The sequence below is a fragment of the Natrix helvetica genome (genome assembly GCF_964273705.1).
Source record: "Natrix helvetica genome assembly, chromosome: 4".
NCBI lineage: Eukaryota > Metazoa > Chordata > Lepidosauria > Squamata > Natricidae > Natrix > Natrix helvetica.
The window spans coordinates 156,723,759-156,742,486 of NC_138550.1; the positions used below are offsets into that span (position 1 = coordinate 156,723,759).

Consider the following 18,728-nt stretch of genomic DNA (forward strand, 5'->3'; position numbering starts at 1 on the left):
AGTTACAATTGGGACAACACATGATTTCTTTTTCCACAGTCGCTCAACCTCAATTTGCAAGTCCTGGTATTTTGTGATTTTTTTTCTTGCTGTTGTTATTATTGTTATTATTATTAATAATAATAATTATCATTGTTATTAGTATTGTTGTTATTGTTGTTGCTGTTGTTATTATTGTTATTATTGTTGTTGTTATTATTATTACTATTATTTATAATATACATTGAAGATGGGATTTAATTTCGTTGTACAAGGTATAATGACAATAAAGTAATCTAATCTAATATGGTAACCTGATTAGGACAAAATCCACTCCATTCTACACCATGAACAACTTCTCATAATTTTAGTTAGCCTTGTTCTTAATTAACCATGCTTAGTATTATAGTCCAATCATAAATGAATTTGACATTATTATTATTATTATTATTATTATTATTATTATTATTATTATTATTATTATTATTATTATTATTATTATTATTATTATTATTATTATTATTATTATTATTATTATTCTTTTTGCATTAGGTCATTTGAAATCCAGGCAACTTTCCCTAAAGAATCCATGCTTTCAGTCCTGATCTATGACTATGATTTGATTGGTTCAGATGACCTCATTGGAGAAACTAAAATTGATCTAGAAAACCGTTTCTACAGCAGGCACAGGGCTACGTGTGGATTACAAAGCCAATATGAAATGTAAGGTCCCTCCAGGACATTCAGTTTATAAAGAACGGGTGGATAAGGAAATTCAAAAACTTCTAGAGCAGGGGTGTCAAACTCAATTTCATTGAGGGTCGCATCAGGGTTGTGTTTGACCGGGGGTGGGTGGGGCAGGGTGTGTGTGGCCAGGGGAGCGTGGCCAGATCAACATCACTCCTATCGGGGGTGTCGGTGGCAGCCCAAGTGCTCTGCCAGCAAAAACAGGCTCCTGAGCTCCATTTTCACTGGCAGAGGGTTGCAGGAAGCTGTAGCAGCCGAAAACGGAACTTGGGAGCTCATTTTCGCTGACAGAAGCACCGTGGGCCGGTCCTTTGCTGTTTCCAGGGTGGCCCCCCACAGGCCAGATCTAAGTACCCCACGGGTAGGATCCGCCCCCCAGACTTTCAGTTTGACACCCCTGTTCTAGAGGAAAGTTGAGTTTGCTGAGTTGTAGATATTTATGAAAGTTTTGTACAGTTTGGCAAAGGTAATTTTGACCCACAGTTTGAAGTGAGCTTCCTTCTCTCATTCCTCCCTCTGTAAAATCCTCTCCTCTCCTTGAATTTTTAGTGAAGGATACAACGCTTGGAGAGATGCCCTCAAGCCAACTGAAATCTTGAGCAAGTTGTGCAAAGATAACAAACTGAATGAGCCGATCATGCAACCTGGAAAGATACAAATAGGGAGAAAAATCTTTACAGGACAGACTGTCTTTCAGGAAGATGAAAATGGTAACTGTGTTGGCCCAGGGTGAATTATTACCAATATCAACAATACTCAGGGTATACCCCAAGTGGAACAGTGTTTTTGCCACTATATAAAAAATATCGGGTGATGCATTATTATTTCATCAGTAACAGTTTATTAATAATAAGTATTGCCAATTAGCTTGCAGATCTAAGCAATATTGGCTCATTAAGCAAGGGTGATTTAAAACAGTAGCCCCAAACTTGTGGGCACCAGGGATCACTTCCGTGGAGAGAGAGTTTTTCTACCAACCGATGGGGGTGTAGCTTTCATCCCACGGATGAGGCTTTGCTTGTTTGCATGGCCCAGTTTCTGGCATGAATAGAATAACAGAGTTGGAAGGGACCTTGGAAATCTTCTAGTCCAACCCCCTGCTTAGGCAGGAAACCCTACACCACTTCAGACAAATGGTTATCCAACATCTTCTTTAAAACTTCCAGTGTTGGAGCATTCACAACTTCCGGAGACAAGTTGTTCCACTGATGAATTGTTCTAACTGTCAGGAAATTTCTCCTTAGTTCTAAATTGTTTCTCTCCTTGATTAGTTTCCACCCATTGCTTCTTGTTCTGCCCTCAGGTGCTTTGGAGAATGCGTATGTAGAATATATGTAGAATGTAGAATGTATGGAGAATATAATAGGGATGCGGTGGCTCAGTGGCTAAGACGCTGAGCTTGTCGATCAGAAAGGTTGGCAGTTTGGCGGTTCGAATCCCTAGCGCCGCGTAAAAGAGTGAGCTCCCATTACTTGTCCCAGATTCTGCCAAGCTAGCAGTTTGAAAGCATGTAAAAAATGCGAGTAGAAAATTAGGGACCACTTTGGTGGGAAGGTAACAGCATTCCGTGTGGCTTCGGCGCTTAGGCATGCTGGCCACATTACCACAGAGACGTCTTTGGACAACGCTGGCTCTTCAGCTTTGAAATGGAGATGAGCACTGCCCCCTAGAGTCGTGAACGACTAGCACATATGTGCAAGGAGAACCTTTACCTTTATGGAGAATATATACATGTAGCAACCCAGTGCCGTTCCAGCTCCCTGAAGCTTCCTGCCCCCAGCAGATATTTGGTGCCCATTGAGAAAGATTGGGCCAGCCTATCTACAAGACAAAAGGCCTCCAGCTCCAGGGTGATAGGATTAAGACATGACCCTCCAGGACATAATAGGATTGTCTATCAGCAGAGCTCACCACATGGCACAAACACCTGGGAACATTAAATCACCCTCCAAGTTTCAACCAAACCTGGGAGCTCAGACAACCTATGACTCCTGTATAGCCCCATTGGAGTCTGACAGCAACCAATAGAATACATGCCCTTGCCACAGGAACAAGAAGCTCAAGGGCAAGGTCCAAGAGAGGGTATAAATAACACTCACTCTCCACTCCATATGCTCAGCTGTCCAGGACCTAAAACCCCTGTGGCTCTGTTCACCAATAAACCATCTTTCCCATCAACCTCCATGTTTCCAGTGTCTTTCTCTCCACTTGGAATGGAACCAGATGGTTATTTCTTCCAACAATTGTTTGTATTGTTCCATGGTGCATTCTCATTCTCAGTATTTGGTCATCTGTCTCTACATTTGGGGGGGGGGGAGTCTTCCTAGAAACCAACTCAGCACCTAGTGATTTCATGGACATTTCTGTTAAGTTGTTTTGGCAACAATATGGAAAAGGTTTACCTCTTCTGAGATGTTTTCTACTTCCTAAATTCCTGGAGTTCTGCATCTTCAGAAGACCAAACTATATTTAGATTCCAGGCTGCCACCAGTTGAGACTTTCTTCATTGTACGATATTGTAATGACCCACTTTGTTAACTGACGCAATGATAATTAAACAGTATATTAACCTTCTAACTCTTCTGTTCGTTTTCACGCTGTCTTTCTTTGTTCAGAGGGGGAGTCAGTAGAATCGTATGAACACCTTGCTTTGAAAGTTTTGCGTTCTTGGAATGAAATTCCAGAGGTTGGATGTAAGTTGGTGCCCGACCACATTGAGACAAGGCCTCTCTATCACAAAGACAAGCCTGGCATGGAACAGGTAAATGCGGCTGCATCTTAGATAGATGGCAAACAATCTTATCGTATTACTTCTATCCTAATTTTCAATAGTAGAGAATGTACCGTATGTAACTCAGGGTTGAACTTTTGGGTTCTTGGTGTTTTCGGAGTTTGGTTATTTTCCTGCACATGTTCTGTAATCGGGCAAATAGACAATTTGCAGAACGTATCCATGAATGTTACCTGGCAGTCAGAAGAAAGAATGAATAATCCTTTATCTCTTAACACCTAGATAAATTAAACCACAATTAAAACTGGGATATGGTTAAGGTTTAAGGTGAAGCCAAATCCAAAAATGGTAGGGTATTCTCTGGGAATTTGAATTTGAAATTCTGACAAATCAGCCATCAACAGATACACAGAGATAAACTCCATCTACATCAGAGGTGGTATTCAGCCTGTTCAGACCGATTCGAGCGAACCGGCAGTGGAAATTTTGAGTAGTTTGGAGAACTGGCCAATACCACCTCTGGTTGGCCCCGTCCAGTGACGTGCAGTGAGGTTTATGGCTGGTGAGGCTGGTGACGGCATCAGGAAGGCGGGGAATGGGACCACGTGTGCTGGAGGCTGAGGCTGCCTCAGCCTCCAGCACACGTGATCCCATTCCCCGCCTTCCTGAGCGTGCTCCACCGGCTCGCGCTCCACAGTCCTCGAAAGCGACTGGGGAACGACGAGAACCTTCCTGCCTCTGCTGGACTTTGCAGTCCAGCAGAGGCAGGAAGGTTCTCGTCGTTCCCCATTCGCTTTCGTGCCTTCATCATCCGGGAGCGCCGACAACATTTCTGCCTCCGCAGCTCCCGGGCACGGCCGGGCGGATGTATATAATATTATAATATTTGTTTTCGTAGATTTTCACGGGTGTAGGTATGCTGGTTTTGTTGTATTCAGGTCTTTTCCCGTGTAAGGTTGAGATTGTCTTTGCAACGTTTCGGCAGGATCTCACCTGCCATCTTCAAGCGTGGGCTTAAATATATATATATATATATGTATATGTATGTATGTGTATATATATATATATATATATATATATATATATATATATATATATATATATATATATATATATATATATATATATATATATATATAGTATATAGTATATAGTATATAATATTATATACTATTATTTCATGAAGAGAGGTGAGGCTCTGCCTCCCTTGCCTACCCTTGACAGCACGTCCCTGGCCCCGTCCTTCCACCCCCTTTGTTCCCTGTCCTATATCCCCTTGGTTTTTTTAGCTCAGCTGATTTGCGCTGACACCGAGGGCGGTCTTTGAGTGCTGCATGCGCAAAGCACTCTCTCATAGAACCAGTAGGAAAAGATTTGGAATCCCACCACTGATCTAGATATCATTTATAAGATACAACCCAAAACCAAGGAAAGAAAAAGCCGCTTGGAGCATATTCTTCGTCACAGCAAACACCCAGATAAGCAGGAAACTGCACCAGATAAATAATCAGGGAAGAAACAATAGAAGCAAGAAAACAACAAGGAGAAAATTATACTCTAAGACTGGCAAGACAAGCTAGTAGTATATATTACTTCACTGATGATGTTACCTAGCTTGCTAAAGAAATGTCTCCAGGAAAGACTTTCCGTGCTCAGGAAACACAAGAACCCAACATCTCAACTTTCTTTTATGTTAGTTAAAAGTGTTATAGAGTTGGAATATGAACCGTGCTTCCATGATTTGAAGAGAATAATATGTACTAGAGCATGACTGAGCAAACATTTCTCAATCAACAGCTGCATTCCTTCAGAATCATGCATTAATCATGATAGACTGAAGAAGTCTAGAGGAAGTCTATTCCCTTCCTTTGTCAAATCCCCCTTTCTTTCTTCTATTCTCTTTCTGGATCCCTCTTCTCGTTGTCTGAAGCAATAGATCACAAGGAAACAGAAAGCTCCGATCACAGGTTGCACTCAATCACTTGCAAGGCTGCTTTCAAAATCAGATCAAGAGACTCGTGAAATAAGGGAAGTGCCATAGATTTAGGGACCCAAGCCTTGAGCCTGGCTAGGTGACTCAGTGGCTAAGACACTGAGCTTGTCGATCAGAAAGGTCGGCAGTTTGAACCCCTAGTATAGGTCTCCTGCATGAGCAGGGGGTTGGACTAGATGACCTCCAAGATCCCTTCCAATTCTGTTACTGTTAAAGACTCCGACAGAGAGGAGGTACAAAGGCATTTTCTTCCCAGGTCCTTGTGGAGAGGTGGAGGAAGATGAACTGAATTATTTGACTGGGCTGCATTTGTCAGAAATGCTTGGGCAGGGGGGTTGGACTAGAAGACCTACAAGGTCCTTTCCAACTCTATTAATCTGTTAAAAAAGAGCAGCTTGCCTTCAGAAGTTGTGAGGGTTTCATCACTGAAGGCTTTCAAAAAGAGACTAGAAGAAGATGAACTGAATTATTTGACTGGGCTGCCATGGTCAGAAATGGTGTAAAGTCTCCTGCTTGGGGCTGGGGGTTGGACTAGATGACCTACAAGGTCCTTTCCAAATCTGTTAATCTGTTAAAAAATAACATCTTCCCTTCAGATGTTGTGGGAGCTTCATCACTGGAAGCTTTCAAGAAGAGCCTGGACTGCCATCTGTCAGAAATGGTGTATGGTCTCCTGTTTGGGGGTAGGGGTTGGACTAGATGACCTACAAGGTCCCTTCCAACTCTATTCATCTGTAATAATTCTATTTCTTGACTAGCTTAGAATCTTATTCTCTGTGTTGTGTTTTCTCCTCTCAAGGGCCGTGTGCAGATGTGGGTGGATATATTTCCTAAAGATATGCCTCTTCCTGGCCCTGCTGTTGACATTTCACCTAGAAAGCCCAAAGGGTAATTGATGACGTGCATTTCTTCTTTGTCCTCAAATATACATTTGCTAATGTCCTGCATCTTTCATAAGGCAGCATTTCTTATTCGGGAAAAATAAAGGCTCCCTCAAGCTGCCCCCCTTGCAATTACGGTAGCACATCCATCTAGCGTTTGTGACACAGATAGTTTGCCATTACTACTTTGGAGGATTTTCCATTTTGCTTCCAAACCCTGAGATTTGCTCTCCTGTTCAAGGACAAAACCGACCTTTGCCATTTTAAAGAACAGACAAGGCTAGTTAAGTAGCCCCTTAGCCGGCAGGAAATTCCAGGGTTTTTTGACAGGTTTTGAATGTCCTTTTAATTTTAAAAACGTCTCCCATTGTCTAATCCTCATCTGCTCTTGCTTGTCCTAAACGGACATTGTTTTGTCTGGCAGAATTGCTTGAAGGACTCCTACGTTAAGAGGAGAGATCCTGCTTTCTTTCTAGTGAAATAATCATTGCAAGGTTTTTAGTTTAATAAAAATGCTTCCCAGATCAACATTTTGGGGGGGGCATCATGAGCATTGATCCCTATTTCAAGCTTGTTTCTGCACTAAGAGGAAACTGTCATCTGTCTTTAGCTGTATTATTTTCTATTGCATTGTCTCCAGAATTAATATTTGCTGCTACCTAAGTTAGAGGGGAGGGATGCAGTGGCTCAGTGGCTAAGACGCTGAGTTTGTCGATCAGAAAGGTCGGCAGTTCAGCAGTTCGAATCCCTAGCACCGCATAATGGAGTGAGTTCCCGTTACTTGTCCCAGCTTCTGCCAACCTAGCAGTTCGAAAGCATGTAAAAATGCAAGTAGAATTTTGGTGAAGTGGTTATGTTGGAAACGTGGGAAAAAATATGGGTTCAGAATGTTAAATTTACACAGTCACAGAATTTAAGGGAGAATTTTTATAAAATGTTTTACAGATGGTATTTAGATCCTAAAAAATGATCATGCATGTACCCAAATGTTCAACCAAAATGTTGGAGATGCGGGTGTCTAGATGCTACCTTTTTTCATGTATGGTGGACTTGTAACAAGGTTAAAGCTTTTTGGATAAAAATATGGTGGGTTATGCAGAATGTATTTAACAAAAGAATACAATTCACTCCGCGGTCACAGCAGCTAGGTTGTTGATTGCGCAACATTGGAAAAAAGACTTTTTGCCGACAATTGATCAATGGATTCAGAAGGTGGCGGGGTTCGCTGAAATGGCAAAAATTTCAGCTTTCTTAAAAGCTCAGAAACAGGAGGATTACACACAGGAATGGGCAAAATGGATTGATTATATACAGAATAAATACCAGACTAGGAGTTATTATGTAGCCTTTAGGTAAGAATGTTTAGACCGATAGATGATCAGAGTAAATAGTATATGGGATGTTTGGAATTGTTAGAGTGGTATACAGCGGAAGTCAGGGGGGTGGGTTTGTGTGGGAGGTGTGGGAGGGTTAGGGTGGAGGGTGGGGCAATATATATGTATGAATAAATTAGAAGATGGGATTAATGAAACATTGTTATGCTAGGAGAAATTTATATTAAGAGTTATAGATGTTAAATTAGCTTAGAAAATGGGATCAATGTGTTATTATTAATCTAAGAGAAATTTATATTGTGTTTGTTGGGAGGAGAGGGGTTACGAGTAATCTATTTTAAGATGGGGGGAGGGGAGGGGGCAAAGTATTTGGTATAATATTTGAAAGTGAATTTTTGTGGGGGGGTTGGGGGGGTATAGCATTTGTATGAGATTTATATTGTATGGCGGGGGGGTGAAAAGGGGGAAAATCTGTTTGTACAAAACTTTTTTAATTAAAAAAAATGCAAGTAGAAAAATAGGAACTACCTTTGGTGGGAAGGTAACAGAGTTCCGTGCGCCTTCGGCATTTAGTCATGCCAGCCACATGGCCATGGAGACGTCTTCGGACAGCGCTGGCTCTTCGGCTTTTTAAACAGAGATGAGTACCGCCCCCTAGAGCCGGAAACAACTAGCACGCATGTGTGGGGGAACCTTTGCCTTTACCTTTATTCTCTTTGGTGTGAACAAAAAGATGGAGTCCAGATTTCCTCTCTAAATGACACATTTATTCAGCTGAACAAAGGTGGGTCTTCCCATAAGATTGGAAGAACCCCAAATACAGTTCAAAGCAAGCAAGCATGTATGTATGTACTGTATGTATGTATGTATGTATATATGTATGTATGTATGTGTATGTGTATGTGTATTTGTTTTCGTAGATTTTCACGGGTACAGGTATGCAGGTATTGGCATATTCAGGTCTTTTCCCGTGTAAGATTGAGAGTATCTTGGCAACATTTCGACGAGGTCCCACTCAACATCTTCAGGCTGGTGCCTTTGGCTTCGTGCTTGTGTGAGCAAAGCGTGATCAGAGCTGCCGTCTTTCTATAAATATTGGTGGGGGTGTGTGGAGTGCTGGCTTTGTTGCTGTAAGCAGATTAGTTGGCTATGTTATAACATCTTGATAGTTGATGGAGTTAATGTTTGCAGAGTAGTAGGCTGTTTCGTAACATCCTGTGTGGCTGAGGTACTGGCTGTGTGCCTATTGTTCTTTTGTGTTGTAACAACCTGGGTAATGGGCTGTGTGATGACCCCCACACAAAGCAAACTGACACATGCCATGAACACATGGCCAGACCACACACTTGGAGCCAAGCTAAAGCCCGGGATGTTACACCACAACCATCTGCTCAGGACATTACATCACAGAACTCAGGAGGTTACAACGCAAAGGCTCAGGATGTTACAACGCAGCCAACCCCCCAGGAGGTTGCAGCATAGGACTCAGGATATCACAATAGAGCTCAGGATGTCATCACACAGCGCATTACCCAGGTCGTTACAACACAAAAGAACAATAGGCACACAGCCAGTACCTCAGCCACACAGGATGTTACAAAACAGCCGACAGTTGATGCAAACATCAACTCCATCAACTAATCAAGATGTTACAACACAGCCAACCAATCTGCTTACAACAACAAAGCCAGCACTCCACACACCCCCACCAATATTTATAGAAAGACGGCAGCTCCGATCACGCTTTGCTCGCATAAGCACAAAGCCAAAGGCACCAGCCTGAAGATGGCGAATGGGACCTCGTCAAAACATTGTCACGATACTCTCAATCTTACATGGGAAAAGACCCGAATACGCCAACACCTGCATATGTATGTATGTACGTATGTGTGTGTGTGTGTGTGTATGTGTGTACACACACACACACACACATTTCCTACCTTTACTTGGTTACATAAGAAGTCAGCATACAGTAATTGAAGCTGATGATGAAGATTTGAGGGACATCATGACAAACTTATTGGCTGAATATATCAAAAAAGACAGACAACAGATGGGGTGGGATATTGACCTGGTCTATAGAGTAAATTCAGCATACGCCAGAACACACAATGTTCCAAGGGAGGTCCACATCAAATTTCTCAGAAAGACTACAAGAGATGAGATTCTGAGTGCCCAAAGGGGGCAAATATTAAAATACAAGGATAGAGAAATAGCCATCTTGAAACAAATCCCAAAGAAAGTTAGAGATAAAAGAAAAAAATATTCGCTTCTAGCAAATAAATTATACCAGAAAGGGGTGTGGTTTCGATGGCTCATGCCAGAAGGTATGTTAATATTCTGGGAGGACACTAGAGTTAGAATCAACACAACTATGGAGGCGGAGACCTTCATGGAAAAAAACAAAGTCCTCCTGGATAAATCCGATGACACTACACGGGATACACAGGACACAGGAGGTGCTGGAGCCTTGCTGGTGGTGGGAGAAGAGGCAACACTGAGAAAACTTAGATCACAAAAATGAGTTAGAAAATCTGTTTGATATAAAATGATTGAATTTATTTGAAGATAAAAAGTTAAAATATGCTGACAAATTATTACTAAGTAGTAACAACTTAATGTATTAACAAATGAAAGTTATGAGAATGGGGGGGAGGGCCATTTCCTGCATAATGTAGCTGTCAAAATTTGTAACCCTATCCACCATCCCTTTTCCTGACTATTTTTGTAAAACCAATAAAAATCTTGTTTAAAAAAATAAAGTCAGCATACAGTAGATAAGATACAGAAGTTACAAAAATACTTAGGCATGAATCCTGTGGTTTTTGATCAGATGTTCAACTGGCAGACCTGTGGTTTCTTATGGAATTTTCCACAACCCCAAAGGCCCATGAAGGCCTCAACATAGGGACCTTTTAACCAATCATTAGAATTATCAGAATCCCAATCAACCGTATGACCAGAGTTGAGGGATTATAAATTACCATTCTTCCTGAGTGACTTTATATTCTATTAACATGTGACTTCTCTCAGTTTATTTTCTCTCATTTCTCCTCAGTTACGAACTAAGAGTAATTATCTGGAATACTGAAGATGTCATTCTGGAAGATGAAAATATCTTCACCGGACAAAAATCAAGTGATATCTATGTAAAAGGGTACGTCTACTCATACCCTTTTGGGATATATGACTTACAGATCACGTCAATTATTTAACAAGGGGAAAAATAATTTCTGGTCAAAGCCATTCATCAATCTGGAGTCCCTGCAAGTTTGCTGGAAATATGGCATTTTGTAGCATGACAATTAGGTGTTTTACAGCAATAGCTCTTGGGAAATTCAGCTTCCGCTTAGAATTCAGAAGGCATAGAACTGATAAGAGTCAGGACTAAAATTCAAAAGTAATAGAGAATTCATATGTAATCTCAGAATTTAGTGCAGTTGCAGATAATGCAATCAGTTTGCACATTTGTATACTTCCATCACCAACATTTATAAACAAGTTAAAAGGTAGCTTCCTTTGACTTTTGCTTGCCTCTATCCAGACACATTTATTTATTTTCTTTTGGAAATCTATGGAAGTGGTTTTTCCATTACTTGCTTTCTGGATTTTTTAAAATGTCTATGCCAAAGTTAAGTCAACAAAGCGGTCACATACTCATTAAAAAGCGCAATTAAAAGTCACTTTAAAAGATTATGGAATCTGATAGCCCTTTGAGGATTCTAGAAATACTACTTTATTGTTATAGCATGGAGTGGAGTGGAGTGGAATGGCATGGCATAGCGTAGAGTAGAATAGAATAGAATAGAATAGAATAGAATAGAATAGAATAGAATAGAATAGAATAACAGAGTTGGAAGGGATCTTGATGGTCATCTAGTCCAACCTCTTCCTCAGCCAGAAAACCCTATACCATACACCTATGAGCAGGCTTTTGAAAATCTATGCAAAATCTTCACTGCCTGTTTGTAAAGGCAACACTGTCAAAGATTAACCTGTTCTGAGTCTCTTTCTCAGATTTCTACTGTCCCAGGGCTGAGTAACTGTTTCTCTTCTCCTCAATTCTTTCTCAATCCTAGTCTACCTATGTGTTTAAAATAGTAAGTAACATGGCCACAAACGCTAAGTAACATGGCCATGGGTATAGACAATTTCCCTTCCAGAAGAGCTGAAGGTGTCACTGAATCTGGCATTTGTAAGGTCTCTTCTATGTATTGGACATGAAATGTTAGTAAAGCATTTGGCTGTTTGTTTATTTATTGGAATGTATTACCTGTTCAATTCCAATAAACTCTGGTGAACAGTCTCCCTGTTCACAGTATAGGTTTTTAAGTTAGATCGTTTTGGGAACATCCAATGGGGTATCAAGGAATATAACAAAGGGATCAGGGTTTGATTTAATAGTTGTGGCTGCCATCTCCTGCAGATACTCTTCCGTTCTTTCTTAAGTCAAGATCAAAACTCTGGCTGCTATGTGCCGTACTATTAGGAACGTCTTTGTCTAGACCAGAAGGAAATTCTGGGAGTTGGAGTGAAAGCCAACATGGAAGTCATCAAATGATTGCTGGGAGCAGGGCTGGGCTGCTGGGGGTTCGCATGGTTCGGGCGATCCTCTAGCTAGGATTCTGCCCAGTTTGGCGAACCCACAAATACCATCCCTGGCTAGCCTTTCCCACCACGCCCTGCCCCTCCCACCACCACCCACACCTCTCCAAGGAGTCTACGGGTGGCCCGTTCATCATGCCAGGTAAGTGCAGGGCCCACGTCAGTGGTGGTTTGCAGGCGGTACACTCCGGTACGGGCGTACCGGATCCTGCCCGGAGGACCGGGTACCGTTCCGGACAGTGCTCTGGAGGACCCGCCCGCCCGAGCTCCTTACCCGTGCGTTAAGCCTTTGGCACTTCTGTGCGCGCACATGGTGCATACGGCATCTGCGTGATGATCCACTGAGCAGCTAGAGCATCACGGAGGCTTGCAGAAGCGTCGCAGGCAAGTACGACGCCGCGCGCGTCCATGTGGGTGACGCTGGGGCTGTTCCTACCGTACCGGTTGAAATGGAATCCGGAATCCACCACTGGCCCATGTGGAGGCTCAGTGGGGGGGGGGGGGGGGGAATGGGCCTACTGGAGGTTCCAGAAGTCCAAAGCTCGTGCAAAGTGAACCAGCAGTAACACCGGTAGCAACCCACCCCTGCAGTAGAGAGCTTGAAAAAGCTCATGTCAACTCTTACCCCATCTTAAGCCTCCTAAGATACGTTGTTTTGATGCCAATCATCTGACTACTTTGTGGCTTGTAAATTCCCATTTCATTTTTTTTCCTCATTCTCCTTACACACATCACAGATGGTTGAAAGGCCTTGAAGACGATAAACAGGAGACAGATGTCCATTACAACTCCTTGACAGGAGAAGGGAACTTCAACTGGCGTTTTGTGTTTCCATTCCACTACCTCCCGCCTGAAAAACAGATGGTGGTCTGCAAGAGGGAGAACATATTTTCCTTGGAAAAGACAGAACGCAAAATGCCTCCAGTATTAGTCCTCCAAGTGTGGGACTTTGAACGACTGTCTTCTGATGACTTTCTGGGTAAGAAGGGCTGGGGCGCTGAATGGTCACAACAGTTACACATCCCCTACTCTCCAGTGTCCTCAAGCATCCCGGTGATATATGGAAATGCCCCATATCCTCTTCAAAGCTCCATCCCTTCCACCTGCCAGCCATTTTTCCTTTGCTCAATAACTAGAAGGTACCATTGCTCTCGCATCCTTTCTGAGTTGAAGGAAATATTCCTGTCTCTGAGCAATAGCAATAGCACTTAGACTTATATACCGCTTCACAGTGCTTTCCAGCCCTCTCTAAGCAGTTTACAGAGTCAGCCTATTGTCCCCCAACAATCTGGGTCCTCATTTTACCCACCTCGGAAGGATGGAAGGCTGAGTCAACCTTGAGACAGTCAGGATTGAACTCCCGGCAGTGGGCAGAGTCAGCTTGCAGTATTACAATCTAACCACTGAGCCAACAGGGCTCTGTAAGGAGCTCCTTATCTAAGCAGATAGTTTCCTGAGTGAACATGTCAGTGAAGGTTCTCATCATCCAGATAGAGTTTTCTGGACTTTGAGTGCTGGCAACGGGAACTTCTTTTCAGAATAACAGAATTAGAAGCGAGCCCGGAGGTCTTCTAGTCCAAGCTCCTGCTCAGACAGGAAACTCTGTACCATTCCAGGCAAATGGTTGTCCAATCTTTTCTTAAAAACGTCCAGCATTGGAGCATTCATAACTTCGTTTTGGTTTGAAATGTTTTCCTGCTTATCCAAGTAGCTTTTTCAGTCTGTATGGGATTCAGCCAGTTTGCACCTATTCAATACAATACAATACAATACAATACAATACAATACAATACAATACAATAGCAGAGTTGGGATGGACCTTGGAGGTCTTCTAGTCCAACCCCCTGCCTACGCAGGAAACCCTATACCGTTTCAGACAAATGGCTATTCAACATCTTCTTAAAGACTTCCAGTGTTGGGGCATTCACAACTTCTGGAGGCAAGCTGTTCCACTGATTAATTGTTCTAACTGTCAGGAAATTTCTCCTCAGTTCTAAGTTGCTTTTCTCCTTGATTAGTTTCCACCCATTGCTTCTTGTTCTGCCCTCAGGTGCCTTGGAGAATAGTTTGACTCCCTCTTCTTTGTGGCAACCCCTGAGATATTGGAAGACTGCTATCATGTCTCCCCTTGTCTTTCTTTCTATTAAACTAGACATTCGAGAGAACCGGTTAACTTTCTAAGCAGTTCAGAGAACCAGTTGTTGGAAGAAATTTCCTTTTGTTTTTTCCCACTTTACAGGGCTAATCCTGTAAGGAAGGCAGGAAGGAAACATTCTGGTTTTGTTTCTAGCCTAATCTTTATCGCCCTGCTTACAGAAACTGCCTCTCCGGTTAACCGTTATTACATTGTAACAGCTAAGGCAAAAGCGCCCATCGACATGAGTGACATTGAGTTGGCCACGCCCACACGGTCACATGGTGACGGAGCCACACCTACCCAGCTGGGCATTAGGGCAGAGATCCGGTTGTTAAATTATTTGAATCCCACTACTGGTCTGAGCAAATGGACCATTCCCAGGATGATTCCAGGATGATTTTATTTCTCATTGAATCTGAATAGGCTTCTCAGATGAGTAGGCAGAGAGTTGTTAAGAACTGTTGCTCCTAAATCCTCCTCATAGGCGAGTTGTTAAGTGTGACCTCCATGGTGAACCTGTAAAGTAGCCTTGATCTTCCTGGGGAACTGATGCAAGAGCAGCATGAAAAATGGGGGATAGGTTGTGTTTGAATCCTCCATCTTTATTGAGGAGTAGATTCTCCATTTTGACATAATTTTCACTCCTCTTTCAAACCATCTATCTTCTCTCTCCAAAATAGAGTAGAATAGAATTATTTATTGGCTAAGTGTGATTGGACAAACAAGGAATTTGTCTTGGGTGCTTAAGCTCTCAGCATACATAAAAGCTGTAAGTGATACATCATGATCATATTCATCAATAAAATACATTCATCATGAATCATAAGATGGAACCCTTAGGGATAGTCATAGGTTACTAAATAAGCAATCAGCATAAATCATACTAGGAAACTAAATAAAACAATATAAATCGTAAAGATACAAGCAACAAAGTTATAGTCCTAAGTAGAAAAGGAGATAGGTAATAGGAAAGATGAGAAGAACAATGATAATACAACCTTACTAAATATTAGTTTGATACTGTTGTGGGAAATAGTTGTTTAGCAGAGTGATGGCATGGGAGGGGGGGAATGTAAACCTTATTGTGCTCAAAAGAATGTCCTTTTCCTTTTATTCCTGAGCCAGGGATGCCAAATAATGGTTAATTTGTATAAACAGTCAAGAAGTTCAAGGTTTTAAAAAATAATAAACTGGGCATGTTTAGCTTAAGAGAAAGAAGGACTAGGGGAGACATGATAGCATCTCTCTCTCTCTCTCTCTCTCTCTCCCTATCTATCTATCTATCTATCTATCTATCTATCTATCTATCTCTCTCTCTCTCTTTGGGTATGTTTCTAGTTTAATGAAAAGAAGGACCAGGGGAGACATGATAGCAGTGTTCTGATATCTCAGGGGTTGCCACAAAGAAGAGGGAGTCAAACTATTCTCCAAGGCACCTGAGGGTAGAACAAGAAGCAATGGGTGGAAACTAATCAAGGAGAGAAGCAACTTAGAACTGAGGAGAAATTTCCTGACAGTTAGAACAATTCATCAGTGGAACAGCTTGCCTCCAGAAGTTGTGGATGCCCCAACACTGGAAGTCTTTAAGAAGATGTTGGATCGCTATTTGTCTGAAACGGTATAGGATTTCCTGCCTAGGCAGGGGGTTGGACTAGAAGACCTCCAAGGTCCCTTCCAACTCTACTATTGTATTATTATTGTATTATTATAATCTAGAAAAGTTCTTCAGTGCATACAATCTAGATTGTTGCACAATGGATGGACAGCAAAACACTCAACTTGACTGAACTGTGATGCAAAATAGATTGCCACCTTTTATTGGGGTAAAATGCTTATCCATCCTTGTTTTGTTCATATCAGATGGTAGTAGCCAGGGGTGGCTGCTACGGGTTCAGCCGGGTTCAGGAGAACCCATAGGTAACGTTATGGCTGGTTCAGAGAACCTCCAAATCCCATCCCTCCCGCCCCTTCCTGCCCCTCCCAGGAGTCTCCACGCGGCCCATTTTGGATGCGAGGTAGAGCCCAGGGCTCAGGGAGGGGGAAAAATGGGCCTCCTGGAAATTCTGGAAGGCTGTTAACAGGCGGTTTCTGGCCTATGGAGGACCTATGGAGCCAGGATGAGGCAGTTTTCATCCTGCCAGAGGCTCGAGGAAAGCCTCCAGAGCTGGGGAAGGTGAAAAGGGTCCTCCTGCCATGGTGCAGGCGGCCGACTAGAACACACCCATCATGGCCAGCCCAACCAGCAACTGGAAAAAGAACCCGTTGCTGAAATTTTTGAAGCCCACCCCTGTTAGTAGTTTTCCCGGATTTCCGATAGAAATCTGAGTCTCATCTCAATTTGGGACCTTCTCCTTGGATGAAGAATGGAGAAGGTCATGCTAACTTATTTTGCCGATGACTTCGGTAAACGCATCATCCAAGCTTTTGCTTTTCTAATCACCATAACAACAACGATAGAAACATTAAATAGGTTATACTCATCTGAAGTACTTGGAGCTTAGCCAAGAGCTGAGAGTTGATCTTGGGAAGTTATAGGGCCCATTAAATGTTTGATTAATGTAGAATTTTATTCTGTGGTCCACAGGATCTCTCGAAATGAACTTGAATGGCTTTCCTCGAGCAGTCAAATCGGCCAAGCGTTGTGACATGAGCACGATAAGAGAAAAGGAAGAGAACCACATTTCCATATTTCAGCAGAAGCGGATCAAAGGCTGGTGGCCTTTCAGCAAAGCTGGAGAACTCACGGTGCGTAAACAAACCAACAACAACAAAACCATGGGGTTCAAAGGGTGGAAAGCATTTCATGCACGATAAATCAAAGTGGTCTTGAATTGTTTTCAGGCTTCAGTCCTTTTTCTCCCCTTAATTGCTTTCTTTCTGTATCATCCCAGGTTCAACCTTACAAAAATTGCAATCAATTCATTTGCTGTGGATTCATTTCCACATGGGCTACTTATAATGATGCCCTGGATTATTTGTGTATGTATGTATATACTGTATTTTTTGGAGTATAAGACGCAGCTTTTTCCCTCAAAAAAGAGGCTGAAAATCTGGGTGCATCTTATACACTGAATACAGCATTTTTTGCCTCCCAAAACTCCACCCACGTCACCAAAATGGCCGTGCATAGCCTTTAGGAGGCTTTCAGAGAGCTCCTGGGTGCTGGGGAAGGCAGAAATGAGCGAAAAACGGGCCTTTTTCGCTCAATTTTGTCCCTCCACCCAGCAGCACTCTATAAGCCTCCTAAAGGCTATGCATGCCCTATTTTTTTTTTTTACAAAAAAACAGGGCGTTTTTGGGAGGTCTGCAGAGTGCAAAAACTTTTTTTTTTAATTTGCCTCTTCAAAATCTTGGTTCGTCTTATACTCCGGTGCGTCTTATACTCCGAAAAATATGGTAGGGTATGTAGGTATAAAATAATGAAATGAAATGATAAAAAGTAAAATAGTAATAAAATAAAAAGACTTAGTCTTAACTGAAAGCATAATCTATCATAAGGCACGTGTCAGGGTTCCAAGTAATTCACTCGTAGCAAACAAAACTCCAAGGTTCCTCAAAGAATAGGTTTATTGTATATATCATATTGGCACAGACTGGTGAAAACTGACTCTAAAGTCCCCATAGTTTTCACCTAATTGAAAGTAAAAGTTTTCCCCCTTTCCCCCTTTCTCAGTCACATAGTCCAATCAGGTGCTGTCCGGTTGCTAGAAAACCTGTAAGAATGTCCTTGGTTCACAAGGGAAACTATTTTGTTTTGGCTACAAGATCCCAGCTATCTCTATTCCCCATCCCTCCCTACCCCTCAGCACCATTGTGGTAACACAAAAACCTCCAAGGTGGCCTCAGTCAGGCCAGCTTCAGAGTCAACAGCATGTATACATCTCAAAGGTTCGATTTAGATTCGCTCTGTTTTAAAAATTCACTGACTATATTCTCACAGCATCCTAAACTGGCACCGTTTTGAGTTACTTTGTGGTGAAGCCAACCTATTGGGTAACAATTCACTTGTCTTGTACAAGTTTGAAAACAAAGTTAGTTCAGAAAAGAGGTTAATGGGGCTAACCTGTTGTCAGCGTTCCAAATATCATGCAGAATTAAATCAGAGTCCAAGGCAGAGCTATCCTTAAAGTTCCAATTTAATAAGACAGACATGTTGGCAACAAACCGTGGAATCCCAAATCTAAAAGCTTCTTGGGATTCCACCCAGTTGAAAGTTATGATCTTATCCCCACATCCATAAATCCATCACATGGTCCAATCTTCTTTGGCCACGCTGGCATCTCCACCCAGCTGGTTCCGGTCAGGTGCAGAGGTGCGGAGA

At 42.2% G+C, this 18,728-nt stretch overlaps 1 protein-coding gene across 1 annotated transcript in view; it reads left to right on the plus strand.

The window, feature by feature from the left end:
- FER1L6 (fer-1 like family member 6) overlaps positions 1 to 18,728 on the plus strand; it is a 134,571-nt gene that overhangs the window by 106,972 nt on the left and 8,871 nt on the right. The window contains exons 33-39 of the mRNA XM_081950571.1: positions 532 to 702; positions 1,276 to 1,436; positions 3,342 to 3,487; positions 6,250 to 6,338; positions 10,724 to 10,822; positions 13,008 to 13,249; positions 16,992 to 17,152. Of these exons, the coding sequence (XP_081806697.1) occupies positions 532 to 702; positions 1,276 to 1,436; positions 3,342 to 3,487; positions 6,250 to 6,338; positions 10,724 to 10,822; positions 13,008 to 13,249; positions 16,992 to 17,152 (1,069 nt within the window). The remainder of the gene's footprint in view (positions 1 to 531; positions 703 to 1,275; positions 1,437 to 3,341; positions 3,488 to 6,249; positions 6,339 to 10,723; positions 10,823 to 13,007; positions 13,250 to 16,991; positions 17,153 to 18,728) is intronic.